This window comes from Pteronotus mesoamericanus, unplaced genomic scaffold (assembly GCF_021234165.1).
Source record: "Pteronotus mesoamericanus isolate MK-2021 breed Mesoamerican mustached bat unplaced genomic scaffold, CSHL_Meso_final contig_594, whole genome shotgun sequence".
Classification (NCBI taxonomy): domain Eukaryota; kingdom Metazoa; phylum Chordata; class Mammalia; order Chiroptera; family Mormoopidae; genus Pteronotus; species Pteronotus mesoamericanus.
In genome coordinates, this window is record NW_026555210.1 from 18,279 (window position 1) to 30,718 (window position 12,440).

The 12,440-nt window shown below is 36.2% G+C and overlaps 1 protein-coding gene across 1 annotated transcript; it reads left to right on the forward strand.

Annotated features, from left to right (window-relative positions):
* Positions 1-76: 76 nt before the first annotated feature.
* LOC129076546 (olfactory receptor 51F1-like) lies at positions 77-3,204 on the forward strand. The gene is made up of 2 exons (XM_054580706.1): positions 77-203; positions 2,232-3,204. Exons 1-2 carry the CDS (start codon positions 172-174, stop codon positions 3,202-3,204), a joined length of 1,005 nt encoding a protein of 334 aa, XP_054436681.1. The 5' UTR covers positions 77-171.
* Positions 3,205-12,440: the final 9,236 nt, after the last annotated feature.

Here is a 12,440-nt window from a genome sequence, read left to right on the forward strand (position 1 = left end):
TACCAAGAGCCTCACAGCTTATATGCCACTTTACTATAAAGTTCATCTGTAACTTGTTCTTGCTCTGGTAGTGAAGACAGAAAAGGCTCCATATGAAGATGGTAAGGAGGAGGTAGAGAAAGGTGTTAATTGTGTTGATGTTGTGCTCTGTCATTATTCACAAATATTCACATGGGCTTACAGAAAAGTCAGATAATGTCAAGGTCCTCCTTATACTTAGGGATCCACATAACGTGTGGGTATCTGGACACGACTAGATTAAAGTAGAGTATTGTAATAATTTTTCTCCACTTGAATGAAAACCCTGGGAACTGCAGATTAAAAAGAATCTGTAGAAACTTGCATAAAGGGAATGAACGTGTAAATTTATTACAAGGTATTTACTCTCAGGAAGTTAACTTCACCTAGTATTTTAAAGATGTTGCTTGAAAAATATTAGTATTATAATAACTAATACTGCTATTATTTTATTTTGTTTTCCTAAAATTGTTTTTAATAATGTAAATGTATTTTAAATATTAATTTTAAATTTGTAATTGAACAAGACTTTATAACATTTGTGCGTGTATTGATTCAACAGCCTCTTCTATTCTCTGCAATATCTACTGAAAACCTCTACGTTGTCTTTTGATCTGCATCCATCACTTCATACTTCTTGAACAGGATTTAATTTCCCCTAATAATTCACAGGAAGAAATAGGAAATGGTTATAAAGGAAGAAAATTCTAATGTATGATATAACCTTCTTGACTCTTCAAGACATAATGCTAAGTGAAATAAACCATCACAAAAGGTAAAATACTATATGATTATACTTACATGAGTTACTTAGAATAGTCAAAATCATAGAGAGATAAAATGGAATGGTGGTTGCCAGGGGCTGTGAAAGGGGCCGAGTTTCACTTTTATAAGATGAAAAGATGTATTAAAGATGGATGGTGGTATTGGTTGCACAACATTATGAATGCATTTAATATCACTGAACTGCACACCTAAAAATGGTTGAGGGAAAATTCTATGTTTGGTGTATTTGACCACAATAAACAATTTTCTGAAAAAAAAAAGTAGCACTGGGTGATATTTCCCTTTTATAACCTTCCACCAACCTACTCTTTTGCCACTTACTAGTGTCCAGAGAAATGATGATCCTCATCTGTTTGAGAGCTAATTACTGTTATGCTTTATATTCAATCACCCACTACTTTCTTAAGGAATTTGCTACATCAATTAATCCCCAGCATTCTGTATTTCCAGTCTCTCACTGTGATTGTATGTATTTTTAACATCAGTTTGGAAATATGTACATTTGTTTAGCTTTTTCCAGTTCTTAGAAAAATCTTACATTCACCTTACAGTCTGCTTAGATCATGGCTGATTTTTCTCCTTGTCTTTCCTGATAAGTTTTCAAAAATATTAGACACTATACCTCCCCTACTTGTTTTGTATTCACCCCTTAAGCCACTGTAGCAGGTTTTTATCTTTCCATGCTAGATTTCAACTATTTTTTTTTAGGGTCACTAATGTATTCTCAGAAGCATTTGAAAATTTCAGTCTTTATAAGACTTGACCACTAAGGCAATTCAACACAGTTGTTCATGTAATTCTCTGTCATGATACCATTCTCTCTTGATTTTAATCTTCCTGTAGGGTTGCCTAGATTCATCTTGCTTTATAGTATATAGACCTTTCCAATAATTTCTATATAGTTCCATCTTCATCAGTTTTCTCTTATAAATCTAATTTCTGAGGTCGTTTACAAATACTGTTGAATTAAAATAACACACAGTGACAACTTCCAAATATATATTATCAACAAAAATATAGAAATGTTTTCAGATAAATACCCACATGAAACTTGCAGAACCATAGATATTCTTAAGTGGACTTCTATTAGTCATTTCATATACAAGTCATTCAAAATAAATGCATTGATTTTTTAAAACTCTCTAATAATTTAATCTTGTGATTTAATGGAGCTTTAAATTCTGTCATTATAGAAAATAATTATCTTTTAATATTTACAAAATTATATTGGCATATTTACCTTGATTTTAAGAATAAACACACACACACATACACACACATATATGTGTAATAAAATACAGTTTGATTCAGGACAATCTTAATGATAGAGTGCTTATCTGTATCTTTAGATAAATTTCTTAACCCAAAGAAAATTTGTATAGATATTTTGTGCAACCATGTAATATCTTATTTCTATAGGATGTGAGCATTGTAAGAACAAATGCTACAAATCTACAAAACATGGAGACCTTAAGTAACTTGACATCTACATTTCCGACTTTCTTGTTGACCGGCATTCCTGGCCTGGAGTCGGCCCACGCCTGGATCTCCATTCCCTTCTGCTGTCTTTATGCCATTGCTCTCTCTGGGAACAGCATGATCCTCTTCGCCATCATTACCCAGCAGAGTCTCCATGAGCCCATGTACTATTTCCTCTCCATGCTGTCTGCTACTGACTTGGGCTTGGCCGTTTCTACCATGTCGACGACATTAGCTATCCTTTGGTTTAATGCAAGAGAAATCAGCCTAGATAGCTGCATTATCCAGATGTTTTTCCTTCATGGATTTACTGTCATGGAATCGGGGGTGCTAGTGGGTATGGCCTTTGACCGCTATGTGGCAGTCTGTGACCCTCTAAGGTACACTACCATTCTCACTAAGTCCAGGATTCTTCAGATGGGCACTGTAATGATTATACGTACTGTAGTATTAATAGTGCCACTGCTCTTGCTCCTTAAACCCCTCTATTTCTGTAGAGCAAATGTCCTTTCTCATTCTTACTGTTACCATCCAGATGTGATTAAATTAGCATGTTCAGATACTCGGGCTAATAACATCTGTGGATTAATCGATCTCATCTTGACCACAGGGGTGGATACACCATGCATTGTCACGTCTTATATTTTGATCATTCGCTCTGTGCTCGGTATGGCCTCTCCCAAAGAACAACACAAGGTCTTCAGTACTTGCATTTCCCACATTGGAGCAGTTGCTATTTTCTACATCCCCATGGTGAGCTTGTCCTTAGTGCATCGCTATGGCCGATCAGCCCCCAAAGTGGTCCATTCGATGATGGCCAATGTATACTTGCTTTTGCCCCCTGTGCTCAACCCCATCATCTATAGTATAAAAACAAAACAGATTCGCAAGGTTATACTCAGTCTTTTCCTCACAAAATAAACAGAGATGATTAATTTTGAGAAAGACCTGATAAAACTTACTTTCACTGTAGAAAGCAACCCTGGTGGATGAGTCCCTATTAATTTCTCTCATTATATTGTTCAACAAATATTTAGTAGGCATTTTTGTGTTCTCAGTTATGAAATATATGTATATATACATCAAGAACTTTGTAGTCCAACAATAATAAAAACAAAAATAACAATGAAATAATAAAAATAATATTCATAGTAGTTAACATTTATTGATTGTTTATATTAGGGGTCCTACTAACTCTTTCTGAGATATATTCTATTTATTCTTCAAAAAAAATACGTAAATGAAACTATTAATTGTTTTAGACATGAAGAAACTTAAGCCTATAGACATGTATTTAATTATGAGATCTGGATGATTAGAAAATTGCCTGAAAAGAAAACCGCTTATATCTTAATAAATACACACATTAAAAAAAATTAAACCTAAAACATTGAGCTATATCCAGTTTCTCCTGATGGCAGAGTTTATAGATCACAGCCCAAATATATAGAATAAAGAATAAATATTTCAAACATTAAATCCCCAAATGAAAATGAGTCACAGTAAATGTTATATTAAATATTTTCCTTTTTTTCCCACATATAAGTCAATTGCATCTAAAAAGATTTTGTCATGCTTGTGTGTATATCTCAAAACTCATTCTCTTTTATATACATTGAATTAAAATAAATTGGACAAATCAAGAAAATGGAGGGAGAGAAGATGTTTCCATGATTTGCCTCCTTGATCTGGGGTCAACCCTACCTGTCTGGGATTCACATTTTCCCTTGGAACTGAGATTCTCTCTGAGTCTCAACAGGGCAAGCCCCCTGTCTGAATTTTCCTAGGACTCTTTCGTTCAGACACACAGAGTGGATCCTTCCTGTGCTAAAGCTAAAGCCTAAACTCCAAGGAGTTTAGCCTCAAGCCTGTATTTTGCTAAGCTGCCTCTTTTCTTTCCATGGCTCCTTTGCTGTTCCTCCTGGATCTTTCATAGTACATTGTCTTTGCAAAATTTTTTAACTGTTTTGTAATTAAATACCAAAATAATGAAATTTGCAATTAAACATCATAACATAAAGTTGTTCAGAGAGGATTCACTTGTGTCATTTTTAAATTGTATTTTTTCCATTACCATTTAACCCGTTTACCCCCTTTCCCCCGCAATCACCACACTGTTGTCCATGTCCATGAGCCTTTTTTTTGCTCAATCCCTCCACCTTCTATCTTCCCCCTCTTAGCTTTCATCCTGCTCTCTATCTATGAATCTGTTTCTATTTTGCTTGTTAGTTCCATTTGTTCATTACATTCCACATATGAGTGAAATCATGTGGTATTTGCCTTTCTCTGATTGGCTTATTTCACTTAGCATAATGTTCTTCAGGTCCATCCATGCTGTTGCAAAGGGTAAAGTTTTCTTTTTTACCGCCAAGTAGTAGTCCATTGTGTAAATGTCCCATAGTTGTTTTATCCACTCATCTACAAATGCACACTCGTGCTGCTTTCATATTTGGAGATTGTAATAAATACCCCTGCAGTGAACATAGGGGTGCTTATGTTCTTTTGAATTAGTGTTTTGGGTTTCTTAGGATATATTCTAAGAAGTGGGATTTCTGGGTCAAAAGCCAAATCTATTTTTAATTTTTTGAGGTATCACATATTGCTTTCTACATTGTCTGCACCAATCTGTATTTCCACCAGCAGTGCAAAAGGGTTCCCCTTTCTCCGCGTCCTTGCCAGCACTTGTTATTTGTTGATTTATTGATGATAGCCATTCTGACCTGTATGAGGTGATATTGCATTGTGGTTTTAATTCGCATTTCTCTGATGATTAGTGACATTAAATCTCCAAATAAAAATGAGTCCACTGGCCATCTGTATATTCTCTTTGGAGAAATGTCTATTTAAGTCCTTTGCCCATTTTTAATTGGATTGTTTGTGTTTTTGTGGTTGAGTTTTATAAGTTCTTTACAAATTTTGGATATTAACCTGTTATCAGATATATCCTTGAATATGTTCTCTCAGTCCATGGGTTGTCTTATTTTATTGATGGTTTTCTTTGCTGAGCAAAGACTTTTTAGTTTGATGTAGTCCCATTTGTTTACTTTTCCTTTTGTTTCCCGTGCTTAAGGGGATATATTTGATAAAAAATTTCTATAAGCAATGTCTGGAATTTTGCTGCCTATGTATTCTTCTAAGATTTTTATTGTTTTGGGTCTAACATTTAAGTCTTTAATCCTTTTTAAATTTATTCTTGTGTACTGTAAGAAGTGATCTAGTTTCATTTTTCTGCACATGTCTGTCCAATTGTCCTAACACCATTTATTAAATAAACTATCTTTAGCCCATTGTATGTGCTTATTTACTGTTGTATATTAATTGACTCTTTGTTGAAGAGGCTATTATTACTCCATTTTATGCTTCTGCTCCCTTTGTCAAATATTAATTGCCCATATAGACCTAGGCTTATTTCTGGGCTTTCTATTCTGTTTCACTGGTCTATGGGTCTGTTCTTGTGCCAGTACCAGATTGTTTTGAGCATAGTGGCTTTGTAGTATAGTTTGATGTCCGGTATTGTGATTCTTCCTACTTTGTTTTTCTTTCTCAAAATTGCTGCGGCTATTAGGGGTTGTTTATGGTTCCATATAAATTTTTGAAATGTCTGTTCTATTTCTGTGAAATATGTCATTGGTATCTTAATAAGGATTGCATTGAATCTATAAATTGCTTTGGGTAGTATGAACATTTTGATGATATTAATTCTTCCAATCTATGAGCACCTAACCAAGAGTACAAAGATGCAAGGAAAATAAGACCAGCAACACTGAAAGGAAAAGAAACCAACAGAAACAAGAGGGAAGGAGGGAGGGGTAGTTGGAGGAAAAAGAAGAGAATGGGAAAGTCAAGAAACATATAGCAAGGACTCATGGACAAAACCAAAGTGGGGAAGGATTGAAGGAATGAGAGGGGGGAGGGGACAAGGGAAAGTGGTGGGAGGAAGGCAGAGACAAATGTATTTGAAAAAATAAATTAATTACATAAACAAAAAAACAAACAATCAAAATTGACTCCTAAGGTGTGGATTGATTTCTGGGCTCTCTGTTTTGTTCCCTAAATGTCTATTTTTATGCCAGTACCATGCTGTTTTGATTACTGTGGCCTCATAGTATAGTTTCATATTAGGTAGTATGATTCCTATAACTTTGTTCTTTCTCAGTATCACTGTTGCTATGTGGGGCCTTTTGTGGTTCCATACAAATTTTTGAAATATTCATTCTAGTTCTGTGAATAACATTAGAATCTTGATAAAAATTACATCAAATCTATAGATTTCTTCTGATGATATGGGCACTTTACTGATGTTAATTCTTCCTTTCCATCAACATGGTATGTGCTTCCACTTATTTGTATATCCTTCAATTTCCTTACTCAGTGTCTTATAATTTTCTGAGTAGAGGTCTTTAACATCCTTTGTTAGATATATTCCTGGGTATTTTACTCTTATTGAAGCAATTGTGAATGGGTTTGTTTTATGAATTTCCCTTTCTGATAGTTCATTATTGTCATATAAAAATGCAACTGATTTATGGATATTAATTTTATACCCTATTACTTTACTGAATTCATTTACCAGTTTTAGTAGTTTCTTGGTGGAATCTTTGGTGTTCTCTATGTGCAGTATCATGTCATCTGCAAATAAAGAGTTTTACTCTTCATTTCCAATTTGGATGTCTTTTATATCTTTTTCTTATCTGACTGCTATGGCTAGGACTTCTAGTACCATGTTGAATAAGAGAGGTGAAAGAAGACATCCCTCTCTCATTCCTGATCTTAAGAGCAATGTTTGTAGTTTGTGCCTGTTGAGTATGTTGACACTGGGTTTGTCATATATGGCTTTTATTATGTTTAGGTAGGTAACCCCTATTCCCACTTTGCAGAGAGATTTTACTGTAAATGGATGCTGAATTTTATTACATGCTTTTTCTGCATCTATTGATATGATCATGCAGTTTCCATCCTTCATTTTATTTATGTGGTGTATCGCATTTATTCATTTGTGTATGTTGCACCAACCTTTCATTCTTGGAATAAGTCCCACTTGATCACGGTTTATGGCCTTTTTGATGTATTGCTGTATTCGGTTTCCTAATATTGTGTTGAAGATATTAGCATCTATGTTCATCAGGGATATTGGACTATAATTTTCTTTTTTGTAGTGTCATTATCTGGTTTTGGAATTAAGATAATGCTGACCTTATAAAATGGCTTGGGAATCTTTCCTCCTCTTGAATTTTTTGAAACAATTTGAGAATGAGAAGTGTTTGTTCTTCTCAGAATTTGTGGTAAAATTTACCTGTGAAGCCATCCAATCCAGGGTTTTTGTTCATTGGAAGTTTTTTTTTTTTATTACTACTTCAATTTCACTAGGCATAATCTGTGTATTCAGATTCTCTGATTCTTCATGATTTAGTTTTGGGAGATTGTATGTTTCTGGGAATTTATCCATTTCATCCAGGTTGTCCAATTTGTTGACATTGCATTGTTCATATTTTCTTATACTCCTCCGAGTTTTCCTGGTGTCAGTTGTTATTTCTCCTCTTTCACTTCTGATTTTATTTATTTGGGTTCTCTTTTTTTTTTTCTTGATGAGTCTGGTTAAAGTTTTGTCAGTCTTGTTTATCTTTTCAAAGAACTAGCTGTTGGATTCATTGATTTTTAAATACTCTATTTAATTACCTTGTTCTCTATTATTTCCTTCCTTGTACTCACTTTGGGATTTATTTTTCTTTTTTAAATTCCCTTAAGTGTAAAATTAGATTCTTTATTTGAGCTTTTTCTTATTTATTGAGATAGGCCTGTAATGCTATGAATTTCCTTCTTAAAATTGCTTTCCCTGTGTCCCAAAGATTTTGGGTTGTTGTGTTTTTATTTCCTTTTGTTTCAAGGTATCTTTTGATTTCTTCCTTCATCTCATCCTTGACCCATTCATTATTTCTTAACATGTTACTTAGCTTCCATGTCTTTATGTATGTTCCAGTTTTCTTCTTGTGATTGGTTTCTAATTTCATAGCATTGTGGTCATAGAAGATGCTTGATATGATTTTAATCTTAAATTTATTGAGACTTGTTTTATGTCCTAACATTTGTTCTATCCTAGAAAACTTTCTTTCATTAAAGTATATTATATTGGTTATGTTATTACTGTTGTCCCATTTTTTTTTCCCCTTTCTCCCCCTCTGCCCAGTACCCCCACTCCCTCCAGCATTCCCCTTTTTAGTTCATGTCCATGGGTCATAAATATAGGTTCTTTGGCTTCTCTATTTCCTATACTATTCTTAACCTCCCCCTATTTTGTGCCTACCATTTATGCTTATTATTCCCTTTACCTTTTCCCCCATTCTTTCTCTTCCCCCTCCCCACTGATAACCCTGCATGTGATCTCCATTTCTGTGATTCTGTTCCTGTTCTAGTTGTTTTCTTACTTTGTTTTTATTTATTTTTTAGATTCAGTTGTTGATAGTTCTAAGTTTGTTATCATTTTACTGTTCATAGTTTTGATCTTCTTGATATGATTTTTCTTAGATAAGTCCCTTTAACATTTCATATAATAAGGGCTTGATGATGATGAACTCCTTTAACTTTACCTCATCTGGGGAACATTTTACCTGCTCTTCCATTCTAAATGATAGCTTTGCTGAATAGAATAATCTTGGATGTAGATCCTTGCCTTTCATGACTTTGAATACTTCTTTCCAGACTCTTCTTGCCTGCAAGGTTTCTTTTGAGAGATCAGCTGATAGTCTCATGGGAACTCTTGTAGATAACGCTCTCTTTTTCTCTTGCTGCTTTTAAGATTCTCTCCTTATCTTTAATCTTGGGTAATGTAATTATGATGTGCTTTGGTGTGTGCTTCCTTGGGTCCAACTTCTTTGGAATTCTCTGAGTTTCTTGGATCTCCTGGAAGTCTCTTTCCTTGGCCAGATTGAGGAAGTTCTCCACTATTTTTTCAAATAAGTTTTCAATTTCTTGCTCTTCCCCTTCTCCTTCTGGCACCCCTATGATTTAGATGTTGGAATGTTTAAAGTTGTCCCAGAGGTTGCTAACCATCTCCTCATTTTTTTTTGAATTCTTGTTTCTTCATTCTGTTCTGGTAAAATGTTTATTTCTTCCTTCTGTTCCAAATCATTGATTGAAACCTGGTTTCCTTCCCTTCACTGCTGGTTCCCTGCATATTTTTCTTTATTTCACTTTGCCTAACCTTTACTTTTTTTCTCTATTTTGTGACCATATTCAACCATTTTGGTAAGCATCCTGATTACCAGTGTTTTGATCTCTGTATCTTAAAAGTTGTCTATCTCCTCATCATTTAGTTCTTTTTCTGGGGTTTTGATCTGTTCTTTTACTTGGGTCATATTTCTTTGTCTTGGTGCACCTGTTATGTTGTAAGGGGTGGAGCCTCAGGTATTCTCCAGGGTGAGGCAACTCATGTTGCTGTTTTGTGGCACTCTATGTGGGGAAGGGGTCTGAGAGGGAACAATGCCACTTGCGTGGCTCTCACCACACTTTCAGTCTCTTCCCCTGCTACCCACAAGCAAATTGGGCCCTTCTGGTGCTGATTACCGGGTGGGTGGGTTTGTATACCTTGTTGGTCTCTTCACTGAACACTCCTGTGAGGCAGGGAATGTCTTCTGCCGCTGCCACAGGTTTTTACAGCCCTATGAGGCTTTCTTTTCCCGCCCCAGAACCATGGTTGTGTGGCCTATCTCACTGCCCCATTGTTCCTCCTGGTTTAACCTCCTGCAAATGTGGGAACACCTGCTGCCATCTCACCTACCCAGTCTCCCAGCCACTGCCTTGCTTTGCATCCTCTCCACCCTGGCTGCCCATCTCCACCCCTCTTACCAGACTGGATGAATGTTTCTTCTTTAACTCCTTGGTTGTTGGACTTCCATACAGTTTGATTTTCTGGCAGTTCTTGTTGTTTTTTGTTTTTAAATTTGTAGTTGCCCTTCTTTTGGCTGTGCGGAGAGGCAAAGTGCTTCTACTTACGCCTGCATCTTGGCCAGAAGACCCCTATGCTAGAAAATTGTTTTTGTGCACTTGAAAAGTATGTATATGCTGCTTCTTGGGGATGAAAGGCTCTGAAGATATCAATTAAATCCATTTGATCTAGTGTGTCATTTAAGGCCACTGTATTCTTGTTTATTTTCTGTCTGAAAGATCTATCCACTGAAGTCAATGAGTATTAAAACACCCTACTATGATTGTATTTCTGTTTATCTCTCCCTTTATGTCAATCAGGATTTGCTTTACATATTTAGGTGCTCCTGTGCTGGGTACAAAAATGTTTACTAGGGTTGTATCCCCTTATTGGATTATTCCCTTTATCATTATCTAGTGTTCTTCTTTGTCTCTTACTATAGTCTTGGTTTGAAAGTCTATTTCATCAGATATAAGAATTGGTACCCCAGCTTCTTTCTTCCTTTCCATTGCATAAAATATCTTTTTTTTTATCACTTTACATTTATTCTGTGTGTGTCTTTTAATTTGAGTTGGGTCTCTTGGAGACAGCATTTATATGGACTTTTTTTCTTATCTGTTCAACTACTCTGTGTCTTTTGGTTGTAACATTTAAGCCATTTACACTTAAAGTGATTATTGATAGATATGTATTTGTTGCCATTTTATTTTTTAACTATTTTCCTATGTTGTTTTTTCTTTTTCTTAAAGCAAATCATTTAACATTTATTGCACTATCAGTTTGGTGTTAACAAACTCCTTTAGTTTTTTCTTAACTGGGAAGCTCTTTATTTCTCCTTCAATTTTAAATGATAGCCTTCCTGGATAAAGTAGCCTTGGTTGTAGGTCCTTGCTTTTATCACCTTGAATATTTCATGTCAATCCCTTCTGTTCTGAGATGTTTCTATTGAGAAATCAGATGATAGTCTAATTGGAACTCCCTTGTAGGTAACTAACTACTTCTCTCCTGTGGCTCGTAGGATTCTCTACTTGTATTTAAACTTTGTCATTTTAATTATGATTTGTTTTTGTGTAAGCCTTTTTGGGTCCATTTTTTATGGGACTCTGGTCTTCCTGGATTTGAGTGTCTTTTCTTTCACCAGACTAGGGAAGTTTTGGTCATTATTTCTTTAAATATGTTCTTGATCCCTTGTTCCCTCTCTTCTTCTGATATTCCAATGGTGCAGATGTTATGCTTCTGTTGCCCCAAAGGTTTTTAAAGCTCTCCTTATTTTTTAATATTTGTTCTTTCATCTGGGGCTTGTTTCTTTGTCATCCCATTTTGTCTGCCTCTTTGATTTGTTTCTATGTATTAGGTAGATCTGTGAAGACTCTGGTCCAGTCCTGTGTCAGATGCTGCCTGTGACTGGCCTTGGACAACCTGTTTGGAGCTATTAGAGATTTACAGCTTGTGGCTCCCTCCACTGGACCTGGGTGTTTGCAGAAGGAACCAGGGTGTACAGCAAGGCTGGCTTTTACCAGTATTGGACCCAGTGGAGAGTCAGTTAAAGTCTCAGAGCTCTTAGAGATCTGCCTTAGCTGTTAGGCTTAATGACTGATATAGAGTCCAGCTGTACTCTGCAGCCTGGCTTAAACTCCATTGGGTAGAAGAGAGAGATTCCTGTAGGTGGGGCTATAGCCTTCCCTCTGGCTGATGCTGCTTGGAAGGGAGTGCTCCGCCTAAGAAAGAAGCTTCTGAAGTACAGGGAATACCTTAACACAGGGATCCTGGTGGCTGATGCTTCAGCTCTCTCTCCAGAGCCACCAACCTTACTCTCGTCACATGACTCTAATCTGCTCTACACTCCATCTGCTGGAATCCAGGTTAAGTGGCTACAAACTAAATTTTGTGTGTTGGCCGTTTGAGAGCCTCTCTGCATCTCTAGCTGTCCTTCCCTGGGAGACAGAAACTGCTGCTTTTCACAGCCAGGTGTTATTTGGGTTCCTTTCCTGGTTCTGTTTCTCTATGCTGGGGTGCCCAGCTTGAGATATAGACCCCACACCTCTCAGGGGGATCCCCCTCTGTTGCCACTGAACTATCCCTCTGGCACGTCTACTGCCATCCATGAGGCCCAGTCAGCCCTCTTAACATCTCCCCTGCACTCCCTACCAGTCTCATGGTAAAGTGGTTTCTTCCATAAGTCCTTGGTTATAGGGCTTCTCTCCAGCTAGAGTTCAATGTTATTCAGGATGATGTT

Excerpts from the sequence above, each read along its gene's own strand:
- LOC129076546 (XM_054580706.1), top strand. The coding sequence starts at position 172 with ATGGGCTTACAGAAAAGTCAGATAATGTCAAG. Across the intron at positions 204-2,231 it reads AAAAGTCAGATAATGTCAAG|CATTGTAAGAACAAATGCTA; the intron begins GTCCTCCTTATA and ends ATAGGATGTGAG.